At 41.1% G+C, this 20,616-nt stretch overlaps 1 protein-coding gene across 1 annotated transcript; it reads left to right on the plus strand.

The window, feature by feature from the left end:
• The first annotated feature begins 2,207 nt into the window (after positions 1–2,207).
• On the plus strand, positions 2,208–18,799 carry LOC125486091 (venom prothrombin activator pseutarin-C catalytic subunit-like). The gene is made up of 5 exons (XM_048612224.1): positions 2,208–2,349; positions 7,501–7,664; positions 8,974–8,998; positions 11,312–11,425; positions 18,409–18,799. The coding sequence occupies exons 1-5, from the start codon at positions 2,286–2,288 to the stop codon at positions 18,549–18,551; spliced, it is 510 nt and encodes a 169-aa protein (XP_048468181.1). The 5' UTR covers positions 2,208–2,285; the 3' UTR covers positions 18,552–18,799.
• Positions 18,800–20,616: the final 1,817 nt, after the last annotated feature.

Raw genomic sequence — 20,616 nt, forward strand, 5'->3', positions numbered from 1 at the left:
GGCGTGCACATAAGGCGTCCCTTCCTCATAAGGAGAAAGGACAGAGCCAAGGAGCACTCAGCTGCTGAGGTTCCACTCTCAGAGGTCTCCTCACAGGACACTCCAGATGTGGCCTGGTCCACCACCTCCAGAGATTGGAGATTTAAGCTGAGGAGGGGCAACTTGCACCTGGCAAGTGGAACCCCAGTCTGTTCAAGATACAAATATTCATCACCCAACCAAACCTTCAGAACTAATGGGCTCCATTGCTGAGAAAGCTCCTTGTAAGCCATTGTAGAAGCAGGAGGACACTAAGGTGTCATGGAAGGGCGAAAAAGAGAAAACCTATTGAGGGCACTTCGGATGCATTGGTAGCAATGTACAATACGTGAACTTGAACATTTGCATAAATTTCATTGTTTTGGTTTTCCGTCTGCTTGCTTGATTATCTCTTTAGCTGTGAAAGCAATGCTCTAGCATGATGCCTAACTCACACCCACTGAGGATATGCCAAGGATTTTTGACTGTTGAAAGGCCACTGCAGCGTGTGAAAGCAAGATGAACAAGGTTAATATAGGGCTATGGGATTTGCTATCATGGTTGCCCTCATCCTGAAACATCACTATATTTTCCCTGGCCTATGTGTCCAAAAATGCTGGTGTGAGTCAAGTGGTCAGCAATATTTGGGGAAGGAAGGTATGCAGCAAACAGGAAACTTAAGCGTTACGATGGGCCAGGGATAAGGAGGCACACAAGTCTGTGTCCTGTAAGGTGCAGGGGTCTATGTGTAACATTGTTCTCCTTCCTTGTGACCTTCCCTCATACCCACTTCCCCCCTTGCAGCCATTCTTCCCCATTGCATACTTTCAATTTCCAGCATGATGGAAGGTGACAGTGAGCACACAACCATCAGTGGCTTCCAACCACCACCTCTACATGTCAGTTAGGCCCTGAACATCTATAACCAACTCTTTGAACTTACTGTTGCCTCCTCTATAATTGTCATTAGCCCCTCCACTCCAGCCTGCAGCCAAAAATCCTGAGGAACAGTTTGCCAAATCTCCTTCACATAGCAGCAGCAACCCCTCGCCCATCCCCTACTCCTTCACCCTCCAGAATGGCTACTATGGAGCCAAAGGACTGACAGTGACAAACTACCTACTCTGTAGAGGCACAGACCCATTCCCCTGCCACCGACTGAAACACCCTGATCTGACGACCAGCCGAGGGCAATTCCCAGGACTGGCATCAGAGGCTGCCCATTACTACGCCAGGACCCCCTGACTCCATGTACTTCTGTGAGGACAACTTCTCTGAGACTTTGAGACGCAGTTGTTTGTTTGCTGCGCGTGCAGTGTACTGCCATGCAAGCTGCAGTCACATAGCGCAGGCATGAGATTGACATAGCCGTTCAACAAGATGACTGAGGAGGGATGAGTAGGAGCACAAGCTGCCCTGGTTGTGTTACTGCACTAATCACAATGACAAGGCAAGGCCAACCATAGATGGTATTAAAGAAGATTGTTGCTAAAGCTGTACAGGGGAGGACAAGATGCCTCCATTTGGTGCCCACCACAGGGGAGACAGAAATTTGACCTCTCTTTCAGGCCAGCAGGCTGACCCTGGCACACAGAGGAGAACTCCATTCCACCTCCAAAGTTGCTATTAGGGCAATGGGAGCAGCCTTTGCCACATGGGGCCACCCTTTTAGCCAAGTAGCCTCCAATTCCAATGGCTCCAATGTACTCCACCTGAAAGCCTCAGAGAGACTGCCACCCCTCATCTGGCAACCTTCCCATGTGACATTGGCAAATTGCAACGGTCTCACAAAATGGCCCCCTTAAGGACCTCTAGTTATTTAAACAAGCTGTTTGTCTCTAGTTGGTTGTTAACTCCTATGTTTCCAGTCTTGCCTCTAGTAAAATGATCCAGAGTTGGGACTACATTGATGGGGTAGACCGCCTCAATGTTTCCACCATTTTACCAGCCTTCACTTCCCCTTCTCCTAGTGTCAATGATGTACCAGTAAAATTCTACCCTATGTGAAGCAGTTACAATATGTATCTGCATCAAGATAACGAATGATATATTTTGCTGATACAGTCAATACTGAAATAAATGCTCTGTGAACTGTTGTGATGACATTTCAAAATAATTGGTTACTTATTAACCAAAACATTTCAGTAACGATAGTAAAACACTGACTATACAAACAGTGAAACATCAGTTTGAGTGAAGTACAATTATCTTGTACAAAATTGCATCTTGACTTTGCCATAAATTTGAGCAGGCGTTTTGGGAGTAATATGTCAATCATTTTGAACTATGGGATAATATCATTGCTTCTCTTTGGCTGTCAAGCAAATGACTGTAAGTATCAATGTTTAACACAGTATCAATGTATCTCAGGTTAATTCTTCGAGGAGTCAGATTTTAGACATAGATCCCTTGTTCCCTCTATTGCTCCCGTACACAGTGCTGAGTTAGTCCCTGTCTGACAATATGTTGATGATCTGATGTGTTCCCTGTCACTTTGACTCTTGTATCCACTACCCATTGTCTGTTAGTGATTGCCACATTCAATTTAATATGTTTAGTTATAGCAGCTTGGTCTGTAACCTTTTGTTTCATATTTTGTTGTCTGTTAAGTTTTGCTGTGCGGTCTGGACTATTCACCTTAACACATTGTTCTTTTTAACAAACCAAGTGCTTGTTTTCTACAGCTGGGCTGGAATCAAGACTCTCAGGCCATCATTCTCAATCATGAACCGTCTGTTTTTCCTCTTTGTACCATCCCCTCAGACAAGTTGAGATCAAGGAATGTGATCACAATACTGTTTCTTGAAAATTAATTTTTTTGTGTAAATGCAATTACATTTTGTGCAAATATATTAACAAATACAACATTTTCATACACCTTTTGCTGGTATTATGTGGGATGAAATTACTGATATATTGAATGGTTTCCATTAGGGCAATTGGATTATGGCATTTTGATTGGAAAAATGGTCATTTTAATGCTACCCATTTGGGTGTAAACTTGCGGGGGGTGGATGTGTAGTTAAAACTGTTCCTGATTATTTGCCCATTCTAGAGCTTTGCACAATTTTGACTCAGGCTCCTGGAAGGGTGGCTAAACAGCCCAGGCAAATGCACAGGATTTTCATTGACGTGTCCTGACTGGGGACCAAAGAAGTCATCCACTTCTGACTGTCAATTTACCCCTGGCTTGAGTAAATAAGATGCTGTGGCTTTTTCACCAGGTAAACATTCAAGTGAAAAGAAGATCACGGATCAGATGAGACCATATTTATTTTCCTTATGAGATTAGGAGGACTGCAAGTGTTCCTCTGGGCTCAAGGGAAGTTGAGGTCTCTCCAGCACCAGGCTCCCTGTTCCTTCCCTCTTTTGAGATCCTCCCAGAATCTCCCTTGATACATCTCCTTGACTGATGGCAGTCAACCATGGACCATTTCCTAACCAAAAAAGAACATTCTGTTGTGAAGAAGAGTCATATTGGACTCAAAGCGTTAATTCTGGCAGATCTGCTGAGTGTCTCCAGAAGTTTCTGCTTTTGTTTCAAATTTCCAACATCTACAGTATTTTGCTTTTATATGGGTCACTTCATTTTCTGCAGAAAGAGGTGTGAGGTGGATTTGGCAGCAGGGACATGAGTTACAATTGCTGGGCCTTTTTTTTTCTCTTATAGCGGGTTTCTAATCCACTTACAGTCCACCTGCTAGAAATTCCCACCTAGTTAAATTGGGGTTTGGACATGTAAATTGCAGGTACCAAGCTATCACCAGGAACAAAAACAGAAGTTGCTGGAAAAGCTCAGCAGGCCTGGCAGCATCTGTGAGGAAGGGTCACCAGACCTGAAACGTTAACTCTGATTTTTTCTTCACAGATGCTGCCAGACCTGCTGAGCTTTTCCAGCAACTTCAGTTTTTGTTCCTGGTGATAGCTTGGTACCTGCAATTTACATGCCCAAGCCCCTATTTTAACCTAGGTGGGAATTTCTAGCAGGTTTACTGTAAGTGGGTTAGAAACCCGCTATAAGAAAAAAAAGGCCCCAGCAATTTTAACTCATGTCCCTGCTGCCAAAACGCAGCTTCCTCAGTTCTGAGGAAAGGTCACCGGACTCAAAATGTTATCTCTGATTTTTTCTTCACAGATGCTGCCAGACCTGCTGAGCTTTTCCAGCAACCTTGTTTTTGTTCCTGATTTACAACATCCGCAGTTCTTTCAGTTTTTACCAAGCTATCATCAAACTGATTCCAGCCCATAAGCCATAAACAAACAGTTTGTTAAAAAGAATAATGTATTAGAGTGAAAATTCCACACCACAGCAAAAACTAACAAACAATAAAAGGTAACAAGGTGTAGAGCTGGATGAACACAGCAGGCCAAGCAGCATCATAGGAGCAGGAAGGCTGACGTTTAAAGGCCTAGACCCTTCATCAGAAATGGGGGAGGGGAAGGGGGTTCTGAAATAAATAGGGAGAGAGGGGGAGGCGGATAGAAGATGGATAGAGGTGAAGATAGGTGGAGAGGAAACAGACAGGTCAAAGAGGCGGGGATGGAGCCAGTAAAGGTGAGTGTAAGTGGGGAGGTAGGGAGGAGATAGGTCAGTCCAGGGAGGATGGACAGGTCAAGGGGGCGGGATGAGGTTAGTAGGTAGGAGATGGGGGTGGGGCTTGAGGTGGGAGGAGGGGATAGGTGGGAGGAAGGACAGGTTAGAGAGGCGGGGACGAGCTGGTCTGGTTTTGGGATGCGGTAGGGGGAGGGGAGATTTTGAAGCTTGTGAAATCCACATTGATACCATTGGGCTGCAGGGTTCCCAAGCGGAATATGAGTTGCTGTTCCTGCAACCTTCGGGTGGCATTGTTGTGGCACTGCAGGAGGCCCAGGATGGACATGTCGTCTGAGGAATGGGAGGGGGAGTTGAAATGGTTCACGACTGGGAGGTGCAGTTGTTTATTGCAGACCAAGCTGCTATAACTAGAAACATTATATTGAGTGTGGCTATGTTTGACAGAATTGTGAGGAAAACGCTTATTTGTGTTTTTTTTTATTTGAGACTGTCTCTGCAGCTGAGCAAGGCTAAATAATTAATTATCAATTTAGTTACTTTATGACTTAACCATTTCAGGCCAAAGTACTTTAACACAAAAAGAATTTTTGAATGGATTCGCACAATTTGTCCCAAAATATTTCGACAAGTTTCTGTGGCAGGTCTATTTTCTGGGAAATTTTAAACCAGCAACTCCAGTAAAATTCCAGCCTAGAGTCCTGACTCTTAACATACTTCAAAGAAAAAAGTTTGCATTTATATAGTACTTTTCACAACTTCAAGCTATTACAATATACACTTCAACACAACAACATTATCATGTGTCATAAAGCGGAGGTTGACCCTTCCCCCTCTGTGAAATAGAAGTGAAACGCCCAAAGAGGAGCACCTCACCCTGTAATCTGTGAAAGGGAGTGTGAAAAGTGGTGTGACCTGCTTTTCAGCAATTTCTAGTGGTTAAATAAAATAAATCCCTGACACTCACTTTACAATCAACAAGTAACAATTTATTTATCTAACTCTAACAGTGAACAAATTAACTAAACTATTAACAAGCTGACTAAATCCCTTCTAACCATTAACTATTCCTGAATAAAACAAGATTCTAATAATATACCCTTACAATAAATGCAGAAGTCCCACTTATATAAAGTACAATAAAAAAATAGAATTTAGTCTCTCAAAATTATAGCCAGGTTATGGAATGTTCTGTGCCTTCTCCTCAATTCTTCTGTCAGGATTATTAACTAGTTGTGCCTTTGGTACCTTTGACATTTAGATGGTACTTTCTCTAAGACCTAGAGGAGACTGTGTGAGCCAGTGATTCTCTCTTGGGACTTGAGAGCTGTTAACTCTGGCAGATGGCATCAGCTCTTTTGTCTTTGTCCAACTGTCCTCTCCTTTTATACCCTTGATGACATATCAATTTCTTACAATATGATTGGTTCTATGTTGTCAAAACCATCAGATTTAAATTTAAGAGATAGCAAGAATTGCAGATGCTGGACTCAGAGCTAACACAGTATGGAGCTGGAGAAGCACAGCAGGCCAGGCAGCATCAGAGAAGCAGGAAAGTTGACGTTTTGGGTCAGGACCCTTCTTCTGAAGAAGGGCCACAGGGATCAGTGTTAGTACCATGATTGTTTACAACTTACATAGATGATTCGGAGTTCGGGACCATGTGTAGTGTACCAAAGTTAGCAGATGACGCTAAGATGTATCGTAGAGCAAAGTTTGCAGAAGATCTGAAAGTTTACAAAGGGATACAGATAGTTTAAGTGAGTGGGCAAATGAGTGGCAGATGGAATTCAATGTTGGTAAATGTGAAGTCATCCATTTTGGTAGGAATAAGAGTAAAAGAAACTATTACTTGAAAGGTAAAAAATTGCAGCGTGCTACTGTGCAGAGGGACCTGGGTGTCCTTGTGCATGAATCGCAGAAGGTTGGTTTGCAGGTACAATTAAGAAGCTAATTAAGAAGGCAAATGGAATTTTGTCCTTCATTGCTAGAGGGATTGAATTTAAAAGCAGGGAGCTCATGTTACAGCTGTATGGGGTGCTGGTGAGGCCACACCTGGAGTACTGCATGCAGTTTTGGTCTCCTTACTTGAGAAAGGATTAATTGGCACTGAAGGCGGTGCATAGGAGATTCACTAGGTTGATTTCAAAGTTGAGGGTTGGCTTATGAGGAGAGAGTGAGTAGACAGGGATTATATTCATTGGAATTATAGAAACATACAAAATTATGAAGGGAATAGATAAGATAGAAGCAGGGAAGTTGTTTCCACGGGCAGGTGAACTAGAACAAGAGGGCATAGCCTCAAAATTAGGGGGAGCAGATTTAGGACTGAATTGAGGAGGAACTTCTTCGCCCAAAAGGCTGTGAATCGGTGGAATTCCCTGCTCAGTGAAGTAGTTGAGGCTTCCTCATTGAACGTTTTTAAAGCTAAGGCAGATAATTTTTTGAATAGTAAAAGAATTAAGGGTTATGATGAGTGGGTGGATAAATGGAACTGGCCATGAAAAGATCAGCTATGATCTTATTGAATGGTGGAGCAGGCTTGAACGACCTGATGGCTTACTCCTACTTCTGGTTCTTATGTTTTTATGGTACCTAAACAAAACTGCAGCTTAGCCTGTTAACTGTGTGGTCTTTTGATACAAATGCTTCAACTCAGGTGCTCTCTGTGTACGTGCAAACCTTCAAGCTGCTCACAGACATCCCGTTTAAATCTCTAAGTATTGAAAATGTGCATCATCTTTTAAAGGGACCATGCAATGCTTCCCCCTCTCCCCATTCCCCAACACTGTACAACACCAAATTCTAACTCCCTGCCTCCCAATCCGCAAGTACTCTACTCAACTTTGCAACACATGGTACAAAAAAAAACACATAAAATCCACACAGGCATCTGATTTAGTATCACATTATTATTCAAAATTATGTAGTTTTTTTAAAGAAATCAGCTGCTGCACGGTTCCTATCACGATTTCGTAGAGCTAACAAATGGAGATTGGAAGAGATTACGTCCGGGAATCTGGAAAGAGAGTGTTTAGAAGAAACCTGTTCCAAAGAAGAGGTCCGAGAGATTTTTGAAAATGATGAGAAAACCGTAAGGACTAAGCTTTTCTTATTCATTCATGCGATTAGGAGTCACTTTTAGGCAGCATTTATTGCCCATCCTTAATTGCCCAGAAAGTAGTTGAGAGTCAACCACGTTGTGTGGGCCTGGAATCACATGTAAACCAGACAGGTAAGGATGGCAGTTTCCTTCCCTAAAGGACATTAGTGAACCAGATGGGTTTTTCCGACAATCAGCAACGGATTCATGGTTAGATTTTTTTTATTGATTTCAAATGCCATCATCTGCTGTGGCAGGATTCAAACCTAGGATGTTATCTTGGTCTCTGGATTAATAGTCCAACAATAATACCACTAGGCCATTGCCTCCCCTAGTTTAATGCTTCCTGTCTATCTCTCACCTGTCCTTTCTCATTTTCACATTAATAATCACGTAAGTGGGAAGATCTCAGATGTTTAGAAGAGTGAGCTGGCTGCAATATGGAACTTACTATTTACATTGCTTGTTTTGAGTATGGCGTTATCTTTGGTAGCTCCAGAAGCTCACTGAACCATTTATGTCATTGAACTGCTATATTGGAATTGGTAAAATTGGTAGAATTGGATACTGCCTTGGATTGACTTCCCTCTCACAGTGCCAAGTAATAGATCCCTCTTTAATTATTTCGTTCAACAAGACTTCCATGTCAAAGCCTGAAGCCATGGTCGTTTTGTGTCCTGTTGCAGCATCCTTAGATCTACTTCTCCAGAAAACAGTTTTATTGGATAGGTTTCAAATAACTTAATCCAATCCACTGAACCCAGTTCCATGAGGCAAATCCCCACAAATGGTGTTAGGATCCTGCCCTACATAGAATAATAATTGATGAAAGGCACACCAGGAGAAAAGTGCCGTCTGTTTGTGTTTCTATTTGGAAAATGAAGCTCTGAATACCCTTACCTTTTGATTAAAGGAGAGACTGATTTAAAACAGTAAACAAGAAACATGATCATTTTCAAAAACAGTTAGATTTAAAATGCCAACTTCATTAAGAATTGTGGAATGAATGTAATTGTTGACTAATTGTTGTGTGGAGAGTGCAGATTAGATTCTCATCTGATCAATGTCTGCTAAACAATGTACTAGAGGGCACTTAGTATGAAAACAGTGCTTGTAGCATGTAAAGATATTGCACTTTGTTTCAAGTGAAAAGTAACCTTAAATAGTGCTGCATACTTCTGAGCCCCAACCATGCAACAATTAAGTTGAAGTTAGCCTGAGATTCTTTAATTAGGAACAATTGATTTTTGACCTTAAAAGTGCAGAATTATTAATCTTTTGTTTATTTCTTTCATTCAAGGACATTTTCTGGAATTTCTACACAGGTATGTCTTCTCTAATACATCACAATACAAAGTATTGTGCTTACTTAGACAAAAGTAGGTTCTGACATCAAAAAAGCCATTTTCCTGACTATGTGACTAGATCAATATAAATAATTGACTAAAAATTAAAAGTAGTTCAAAGATAGTTTCATTCCAGAAAGAAAAATTAAAGGCTTCACAACCTCATGATGTCCCAAAGCACTCTGTAATTGGTGGAGTAGTTTTGAGAAGTGTTTTACTCAGATAAGCCGCCTTAAAGATATTCCCTAAAAACTTGATTAGTGAGCAGGTAATCGGTTTTAGTAACATTAATTAAGGATCAAACATTTGCCAACACACAAGGATAATTATGCTGCCCTTTTGTATAGTGCTACAGGATCTTTTGTGTTCACTTTAGACAGCATCTTGGGTTTCAGTTTAATGTTTCAGCCAAAGGCCATCACCTTTTACAGGCTGCATAACCTCAGAACTACACCAGCTTGTTAGCCTAGAATTCGTGCTCAGGTCTCCAGAGTGAGTGACACCAAGAATTCTCTTTTCTGGTTTCTGAAGGTCTAATTAGTATTATGTGGCCTACCAAAACAAATAATACTAATGAGTAGAAGTCAATGTCCTGAAATTTAAAAAAAACACGAAGTGCTGGAGAAACTCAGCAGGCCTGGCTGCACCTCTGGAGAGAGAGAGAAAAACAGAGTTAATGGGCTGAATTTTACCAAAAATTGCTTAAGACCATAAGACGATAAGACACAAGAGCAGAATTAGACTATTCAGCCTATTGAGTCTTCTCTGCCATTCGATCATGGCTGATATATTTCTCAAGACAATTCTCCTGCCTTCTCCCCATAATGTCTGATCCCCTCAATAATAATACCTCTGTCTTAAATACTCTCAATGATTTGGCATCCACAACCTTCTGCAGTAATGAGTTCCACAGATTAACCACCCTCTGGCTGAAGTGTCAATTTTCTGAGTATCAGGAAGGATTTCTGTCTGTGAGCTCTAGCAGATTATCTCAACAGAATTGTCTGCAGCTGCCTTTATTTTGTATGCACTATGCCTGTATGGTGTTCTCCTCTCACTGTCATGCACTCATCAATGTGGAAGTGTTTGCCACTGCCAGGAGCTCTCAGGATTCCAGGCATTGGTGCCTTATTTAAAGTTTGACCATGCAGCATTTTAACTAACTTTTATTTTAGATCTCTAGAATGCATTGTACTTTGCTCTTACTTGATTCAACACTCTATCTGAGTAATATCTGACAAACAGCTAGCCTAAGTTTTGAGTTTAAAAACTGAAAGAACTGCTGGAAATCAGAAACAAAAACTGATGGAAAATCCTGCTGGAAAATCTCAGCAGGTTTGGCAGCATCTGTGCAGAGAAATCAGAGTTAACAGTTCTGTTCCAGGAACCCTCCCTCACAACTAGTTCTAAGCTTTTCCAGTGAATTTCTATTTTCGTTAAGCTTTCAGTTTGTTGATTTCCCAATAATAAATCTACCTTTTTTTAAATTCATTCAGGGGATATAGGCTTTATTGCCTATCCCTGGAGGTGGTGGTATTCTGCATTCTTGAACCACTGCAGTCTATTTAGTTTAGGGACACCCACACTGCTGTTAAGAGAGGGAATTCCAGGATTTTGGCACAGTGATACTGAAGGAATAATGACATATTTCCATGTCAGGATGGTGAATGGCTTGGAGGGGAACTTTCATAAAACTAGCAAGAACTTGACAGTTGCTGTTTTACAGCAGATCTACAGACCATTCCATTAGTTTATGGGTAAAAAATGATGCATATAACTTCAATACTTGTCAAAATAATAACCCTTTTAGTTGTGAAACATAGTGGCAGAAAAGAGAATAGGTTTTTTTTAGTGTCAACTTCACAGACAGTTCTGTTCCATTTGGGTAACAACGGGGAGAGCATAAAAGGTTGCGTAGCTGTTTGTCAGCATATTGAACCGCATCCTGAATGCTCCTATCATGGTTAACAAGCCAAGGCATGAGAATTGAACCTAGAGGCAGGAACTCTTCCACTGGACCACAAGATCTCCTAGAAAACAGACAAAAAAAATTAAGAAAAAGCAGATGATGAATTACATTTTCAACATTAATGGTCAAATGCAGAACAGATTCAAACCAATTCCCCTACCTATTACTTTAGTGGGTGACTTATATCTGCGGATATTGGCAGCCGAATTTTCAACACTTTATGATGGCTACATGCAGAGAACAATTTATGATAAGTCTAGAAATGCATGCTTTACTTGATGTCAGATCAAAATAAAAACTCCAATTTAATTTCTCTTTCTCAGGCAGTAGAATATGTGATTCATCTCCATGTGAAAATAATGGGCTGTGTGTTGATCTGTATGGTGAATTTTATTGCAAATGTCTTGGAGGATTTAATGGAACACACTGCGAACAAGGTCAGAGAATTTTTATCACAAACTTTATTCTTTCTCTCAGAATTCCCATGGATTCCCCAATCCCAATGGTGTCACTAGTTATGTACTGTGAGGGCAAGGCGTTCTTAGGTTACCTGTCATAATCCATTTGCATAACTTGAGTGCACTAATAATTGGTGCAGGCCTTCCTTTAGCTCTTTCTCTAGGTCTTGCACTGAATCAGACGATGGTGACAACTGCGTGGTTTGGATTATGTTGACTGGGAACAGGCTGTCTGTCTGCTGTTGGAGAGTAGCAACTAAAACGTCAGCTTTTCTGCTCCTCTGATGCTGCCTGGTCTGCTGTGTTCCTCCAGCACCACACTTTGTTATCTCTGATTCCAAGATCTGCAGTTCTTGCTATCTCAAACATAGAATATCACTGCAAGGGGAGTTTGGTTAAGTAACTGATAGAACATGTTTCTTGATTTGCCATAAGGGCACAACACCAACCATATCCCCACAACCCACAACTTCCATTGCAGATCCTCCTGTTTGTGGCACAAGCTCACACTGCCCAGATTTGTGAGCATCCTTCCATTGGAATACATTAAGGCCTGATGAAGAGAACCATGAGAGCAGAAAGGCTTGAAATATTCTATCTTCCAATAATTACAAAGCCCTGGCTGGGCTTGCGATGAACCCAAGTGCTGGTCAAGTGAAATGGAGAAAGTTCCCTGAAATCCTGCAATAGCATTGTGACAGCAGAGACTTGACACAATTGTTATTTTTTACCTGTTCATAGGATGTGGATGTCATTGGCTAGGCCAGCATTTATTGCCCATTCCTAATTGCCCTGGAGAAAGTGGTGGAGAGCCGCTTTTTTTATTCATTCACTGTATGAGGGTGTTGCTGGATGGGCCAGCATTTATTGCCCATCCCAGGCAGCATTTAAGATTCAACCACATTGCTGTGGGACTGGAGTCACATGTAGTCCATATCAGGTAAGGTTGATAGTTTCCTTCCTTAAAGGTCATTTATGAACCAGATCGGTTTTCTCAACGATCGGAAATGGTTCCAGATTTTTGTTGAATACAAATTCCACCATCTGCCAATGGCGGGATTTGAACCCGGGCCCCAGAACATTACTTGGGTCTTTGGATTAACAGTCCAGCAATAATGACACGAGGATATTGCCTCCCCAATTTCTTCATCCAATGCAGGGTAGGGTCATCCACAATGCTGTTAGGAAGGGAGTTCCATGATTTTGATCCAATTACAGTGAAGGAATTGTGATATATTTCCAAGTCAGAATGATATATTACTTGGAGGGAAACTTGTAAACGATGGAGTCCCCGTGAATCCGCTGCTGTTGTCTTTCCAGGTGATAGAGGTCATGGGTTTGGAACATGCTAATGAAGGAGCTTTGGTGAGCTCCTGTAATGCATGCTTCCACTGCTCATCAGTGATGGTGGATGACATGCCAATCAAGCACGTCACTTTGTCTTGGATGGTGTCAAGCTGCTTGAGTGTTCTCGGAGCTTCACAAATTTGGCTTCGCCCCATTTCCTCTTTGCTGTTCCTGATAACTGACTATACACCAAACACAACTGAGAAAAATCTGGTTGGTGACTCTTGTATATTTTCAATACAATTTATAATGCAAAAAGGCATGACAATATCACAATGTAATTTTACATCCACTTCTGTCATGTATTTCTTTCTCTCATTGAGAATAACTACAAGATGATTAAAAGTCAAAGCTTTGTGGATCATTAAATGTCACGGCAGTTTAGGACAGATAACTGTTGAAGTGCGCACAGTTAAGATGGATAGATAGTCTCTGTATTGCTCTACATAATGATTCAACATTCCTAGATCATTTAAAAGTCATGTTTGTTATTTTGAGGGCATGTCATTCATGATGCTAGATCCTATTGTCTATTGGCAAAATGGCTACTGATAGAATATTAGAATCTGGCATCTGGTTGAAGATTGGGGCTGCTTCCTTCCTGAAAGGACAACGTTAAAGACTCTGTACCCGATGCACATAGAATTCAAAACAGAAAAAAAACTGTTTGTGCAACTAGAAGTAAACAACTACAATCCAATAGCAATTACAGGGACGTTGTTTCAGGATGGCATAGATTGAAATCTAATTATTGAATGGTACATGGCACTTTGAAAGGACAGGTCACTATAGAAATGTAGATGGGGTTTCTTTGTTAATTAACATTGTTACTAGAATTATAAACAGGCATGACCTAAATTTAGTAAACCAGGAAGTAGGAGCAAGATGAGAAATGATAAAGGAAAGAGGACACTTGTGGGAATAAAATACAAGCTCCCGAACAGTAACTACACAGGATAGAGTATAAATACAGAAAAATGTCAGTTTGTCAGAGAAGTGCAGTGACAGTCATTGGGGATTTTAATCTACATATACACTGGAAAACCAGATGAACAAAGATACCATAGAAGACAGTTTCATACAATGTTTTGGAGGTTATTTCTTAGAACAGCACATTTGAAGCTGACCAACTGACCAGACCTGTTATAGTACATAGAGATTGGATTAATTTATTATCTCACCGTGAATCCACCCCAAGGTTGTAGTGATCATAAATGATTTAATTTTCTATTCAGTTTGAGGGACAGAGAAATGAGTCTGAGACTATTATTTTAAACTTGAATAAAAGCAATTCTGGTTGAAATCAGAGCTAGCTAAAGTGAACTAGCAAATTGGGTTAATGGATAAGTCAATAGAGATGCAATAGCAGACATTTAAGGGGATATTTTGTATTGTACATTGTGTAACAGACAAAGTATTCACTTTTAATAACTGGGCATCCTCTGTGCTTGTGGTCTGTATTTGCTCCACAACACTGACAAGGACATTTCGAATCTGATGCTTGTACCAGTCAGTATTGGTTTACTGAAAAGATTCTGATTTCCAGTGCTAAGGTTGATCTTCCCCTGTTAATATTCATCTGTTATGCTTTCTGACATCAGTTTCACTCACCATTTGAAAGGCTATCTTTAAAATAAAATCTTCTTTGGATGTAATAAATCTGACAAAGAATCATCAGTAAATCAGCCAACAATTCTGTCTTTTATGAATTCTGATTTAAAATCACCAGTGTTACATTTCTACGTGTAAATAATGATAATTCTTATAATTAATGAAATAATCTATGTATTTCCCTGGATGCTAAGCTGTCTGATAAAATCTTGCTCTTCCAATTGTTTCATTTGTTCTAAGATTAATGTAATTGTCAAAGGCTTTTAGTACTTCTTCAAAAGAACCTGTTGTTTGTTTTACCCCTTAGTGAGTTATAACATCATTGGCTGTACTCTGAAATGCAGATCAAAATGCACAAACATGTTCAATTTCTAATTTAAGTATCTAATTTTGAAGCTATTCTGTATTTTAACTATTATTTTCTCAAAGATGTCCAATTCAGTGTTCTTTTTGTCAATATCTGAAATTAATCTTCTTGGTAATTTTATTTCTCATGCCATGTCTTTGTAATGTGATTATTTTGTTTCCTTGCTTAAAAGAGTTTTATTTTGCAGTAATGTAGTGCTGCTGCTGTGCGCTGCTGTACTGCAGGTTTTCCCAGGATTTTCAGGCTCATCAGAGGATTCCATCTTTCCTACATTTTCACTGGAAAATTGATTTCCTTTAAATTCATTTCCTTAAGACCTTTATTGAATTACCTCTGCTGCCTCTATCTTTAATCCTGTATTAATGATAGTTTTACTAAATTACTCCCACAATTGACAGTTTTATTAGATGAATCCTACTTCTTCCTTTTTTTTCTGTATGATTCCTGCTTCCCATTGATTTAAACACATTTTTCTTGCCTTTGATGTTGCTTTTATTGAAGAATCTATTACCTTTTCTATGGCTTCAATTAAATCTCCTCCCTTCCTTTATCTGTTAGACTATGGCTGCTTAGGCTTTTCTTCTGCCCTTTCATTACTTTAATTCTAGCTTTGCGGTATCCCTGAATCTCAGTTTAGGTTAAGCCCTTAATTTCCTTTGTTGTAATTGTGCCTGCTATGGCAATGACACTCGACACGAGCTGTAGGTGTTTTCTTTATTTTTCACTCTCCTAGCCTGTAAACCCACGCCATCTTTTAAAACTTTGCCCTAGCTCAATACAGATTTTGACTTTATTCATTGTGTGCCATTGTCCAATCACTCTCTGACTTAAGTGTGCTCTGACAGACAACCTCCACCTGTTGTAGTCTGTCTCTGCTTTGGTATAATTAATTCTCTTTCTCCAGGGAGTTTCTCACTCAAATGCTGCAGCATGTCTCTTAGCAGGTTTCAAATGCTTTTGTGATTTACTGTAGAGTATTTCTTGTTTAATCTTATCACAAATGTTTCTGCTGTAAGGTTCTTAAATCTTCAGCTTTTCCCTGTTGCTGTCACAAGAATGAGTGACTTAGTGGAGTCTGAAGAACCAAAAAAATCTTCAGACGTCCACCACTGTCAGCATGTTGCGTGAGATTGCTGAATGAAATCAACACTGCTGTTCACCATGTTGTATGTGCAGTCAAACTGAGTCTGCACCTCATCACTGGGTAGGTTTGCTGCCACAATCCCCTTTAGATATAAGGATCGACAGGGTCTGCTTGCTCAAGTGTGATTAAGAAAAACCACTTACTGGACTAACTAGAAAATCTCTTGCAAAAGTAGTTTATTACTTGCTAGCAACTAGTTACTGGTTACATTGATATAAAGAACAAAGAACAAAGAAAATTACAGCACAGGAACAGGCCCTTCGGCCCTCCAAGCCTGCGCCGATCCAGATCCTCTATCTAAACCTGTCTCCTACTTTCCAAGGATCTGTATCCCTCTGTGCCCTGCCCATTCATGTATCTGTCTTGATACATCTTAAATGACGCTATCATGCCCGCCTCTACCATCTCTGCTGGCAACGCATTCCAGGCACCCACCACCCTCTGTGTAAAGAACTTTCCGTGCATATCTCCCTTAAACTTTTCCCCTCTCACCTTGAAATCGTGACCCCTAGTAATTGAGTCCCCCACTCTGGGAAAAAGCTTCTTGCTATCCACCCTGTCTGTACCTCTTATGATTTTGTACACCTCAATCAGGTCCTCCCTCAACCTCCGTCTTTCTAATGTAAATAATCCTAATCTACTCAACCTCTCTTCATAGCTAGCGCCCTCCATATCAGGCAACATCCTGGTGAACCTCCTCTGCATCCTCTCCAAAGCATCCACATCCTTTTGGTAATGTGGGGACCAGAACTGTACGCAGTATTCCAAATGTAGTTGAAACAAAGTCCTTTACAACTCTAACACGACCTGCCAATTCTTGTACTCAATACCCCGTCCGATGAATGAAAGCATGCCGTATGCCTTCTTGACCACTCTATCGACCTGCGTTGCCACCTTCAGGGTACAATGGACCTGAACACCCAGATCTCTCTGTACATCAATTTTCCCCAGGGCTTTTCCTTTTACCGTACAGTTCGCTCTTGAATTGGATCTTTCAAAATGCATCACCTCGCACTCACCTCGATTGAACTCCATCTGCCATTTCTCCGCCGATCTCTCCAATCTATCTATATGCTGCTGCATTCTCCAACAGTCCCCTTCATTATCTGCTACTCCACCAATCTTAGTGTCATCTGCAAACTTGCTAATCAGACCATCTATACCTTCCTCCAGATCATTTATTTATATCACAAACAACAGTGGTCCCAACACGGATCCCTGTGGAACACCACTGGTCACAGTTCTCCATTTTGAGAAACTCCCTTCCATACAACTCTCTGTCTCCTGTTGCCCAGCCAGTTCCCTATCCATCTAGCTAGTACACCCTGGACCCCATGTGACTTCACTTTCTCCATCAGCCTACCATGGGGAACCTTATCAAACGCCTTTACTGAAGTCCATGTATATGACACCTACAGCCCTTCCCTCATCTATCAACTTTGTCACTTCCTCAAAGAATTCTATCAAGTTGGTAAGACATGACCTTCCCTGCACAAACCATGCTACCTATCACTAATAAGCCCATTTTCTTCCAAATGTAAATAGATCCTACCCCTCAGTATCTTCTCCAGCAGCTTCCCCACCACTGACGTCAGGCTCACCGGTCTATCATTACCTGGATTATCCTTGCTACCCTTCTTAAACAAGGGGACAACATTAGCAATTCTCCAGTCCTCCAGGACCTCACCCGTGCTCAAGGATGCTGCAAAGATATCTGTTAAGGCCCCAGCTATTTCCTCTCTCGCTTCCCCACCACTACCTACCTGCTATTACCAGCAAATTTTGTTATTGGATACTATTCTTAATGGGCATTTTGTAGGATCCAGATAGAATTGAAGAACATATAAAGTCTTTGTGGTCTGTAATCCAACAGGGAAAGCTTTGAAGATGTGCACTCTGTAAAGGGACAGACAAATCTGACAAAGCCCATGAATCTGGCTGATGACACTTCTATGACTCACCTCTTAAAGGAACACCATCCTAGCATAACACACAACAAAAATAATACATAATACATACCAATATTTCAGGAAATATTTTTGTGCTTATTAAAATGAGGGGCATTAATGAACAGTATCCAGTCAGGAACTTAGTTTAGTATAGTCTAGCTAGTTACAGACTGATGTTTCCTCTGTTGCCCTGTAATGCCACGCCACTGCCTCAATATAATGGCAGCTGTCTGTACTGCCACTTGTCCATTTCTCACAGCCTGTGGCCTTCCTTAATGAGGCAGATTTTGTGTCACCTTTTAAAGCTGGCTTACATAGAATGGGATAAAGGGCCTCCTTCTGTATGGTTCTATGAAACCTACATAAAGGCTATCGACAGCCAGCAGAGACTTTTCTGATCATTCTGGGTTTGAAATCAGGTCTCAACAGGAAAAGGCATTTGTCTACACTTCTGTACATTGCATCTATGTTCAAAAGACTGAAATATTATTACAAAAGCAGTACATAATGTGGTTTATAATTAACATATTTATATATTTTTTAGACATCAATGAGTGTGAGCTCATGAACCCTTGCCCACCAGGAACCACGTGTGTAGATGGAATCAATAAATTTACCTGCAATTGTCCAGCTGAAGGGTGCTATTTATTAAGCAACTACACAGGATTTGACCACACTTTTAATTAAATGTACAAGTTTACTTATAATCAAGTGGAGATGAGACATACGTTTTCTAATTGGTAAAAGTCAATCATTACCTGTGATTACTGATCTCTTGTGATTCTGGTATTACAGAGTGATGTATATCACGTCTGTCATCAGTACAGTTAGATGATACTTAATTTAGTTGTCAATGCAACAATTTTTAAACTTGTTCCAAGAATAAAGCTACAAGTGGAACTTGTTTCATATTAATAATAAATACTAACACTTCATATCTCCTGTGTTCCTGATTTAAGTGAAATAACAAATTCAGTTTGAAATGTGGCACTGTTTGAAGATCTACTGTTATTCCAACATATTGTAGAAAATGATCATTTGTAATGCATAGAAAATTATTTCACGTCACAACTACAATTTCATTTACCTTATAAGACTGAATAAACTAAACAGGGTGCTCAACATTGCAAATTGTATTTGGTCTATTGGAAAAATCCAGCTTCGATTCCTTTTGTATATGTATTTTAGCTGTTAAAATGTCCATGGAAACGAACCATCCAAAGGAATCAAATTAACTGAACAGCCCAATGAAGAAACCAAATGGACAATAAATCAAATATAGGTGAACACTAGAACAGCTTAGCATCTGACAGAGTGAGGCCCAACATCCAGTGAAAAATATATGTATATTACACATTAGTGAACAGATGACACAGAGATAGATCTTACAATATATGTGGCATAATGTTCAGTCACAAACTCCTTCAAAGCTCTGCTTTCCTTTGATAGAGTTGTAGGTCCGTTCTTCATCCAGGATTTAGCCATTGACAGTAATAGGGTCTACTGATTATGTTCATTCAAGTATGAGCAGAAATTTCAAAACTAACTGTAGACTGTTATCAGATGTCACGTTTTCCATCATTACCATAAAACAATTGTACATCAGGAACTCAGCACATAACCAGAGTCCAGTACTGGCATGAAGTCTGGGGAGACATCTACTTTTAGATTATCCCCTTTAGAACCCTAATTGATTGTAGAAGAATCTATTGCGCCTATACCCTGAGATCGGAAAGTAATTAGCCATTGTTCTTAAGCTATCATTGAGATTTCTATCTGTTAGAGAGAGAGACAAGTAGTTATTTGGAGATAGTAAAAACTGCCAATGCTGGAGTCTGAGATAACACAGTGTGGAGCTGGAGGAACACAGCAGGCCAGGCTGCTTCAGAGGAGCAGGAATGCTGACGTTTCGGGTCGGGACCGTTCTTCAGAAATGGGGGAGGGAAAGGCAGTTCTGAAATAAATAGAGAGGGGGGGGTTGGGCTGTGGAAGGTAGGTGGGATGGTGATAGCAGGTAGGTAGTGGTGGGTATTGGTCAGTGAGGTGGGAGGAGCGGATAGATGGGACAGAAGACGGACAGGTCAAGGAGGCGGGAATGAGAGGGAGGGTTGGTCTTGGGATGAGGCCAGGGGTGGGGAGATTTTGAAGTTAGTAAAGTCCACATTGAGATCATTGGATTGTAGGCTTCCAAGGCGGAATATGAGGTGCTGCTCCTCCAGTTTCCGGGTGGCATCTTTGTGACACTGGAGGAGGCCAGGATGGACATGTCGTCCAGGGAGTGGGAGGGGGAGTTGAAGTGGTTTGCGACTGGGAGGTGTTGTCGTTTGTCGCGAACTGAGCACAGGTGATCTACAAAGCGGGTTAGGGTTAGGGTAGAGCTTTGTCACAATGACGCCACCCGGAAACTGGAGGAACAGCACCTCATATTCCGCCTTGGAAGCCTACAACCCAATGGTGTCAATGTGGACTTTACTAGCTTCAAAATCTCCCCACCCCCAGCCTCATCCCAAGACCAACCCTCCCTCTCATCCCCGCCTCCTTGACCTATCCGTCTTCTCTCCCACCCATCCACTCCTCCCACCTCACTGACCAATCTGCATCACTACCTACCTGCTATCACCATCCCAGCTACCTTCCCAACCCCCCTCTCTCTATTTATTTCAGAGCCCCATCCCCACCCCCACCCCCACCCCCATCTCCAACCCCTCCCCCATTTCTGAAGAAGGTTCCCAACCCGAAATGTCAGCTTTCC

Source organism: Rhincodon typus, chromosome 25, assembly GCF_021869965.1.
Source record: "Rhincodon typus isolate 14 chromosome 25, sRhiTyp1.1, whole genome shotgun sequence".
NCBI classification, from domain to species: Eukaryota; Metazoa; Chordata; class Chondrichthyes; order Orectolobiformes; family Rhincodontidae; genus Rhincodon; species Rhincodon typus.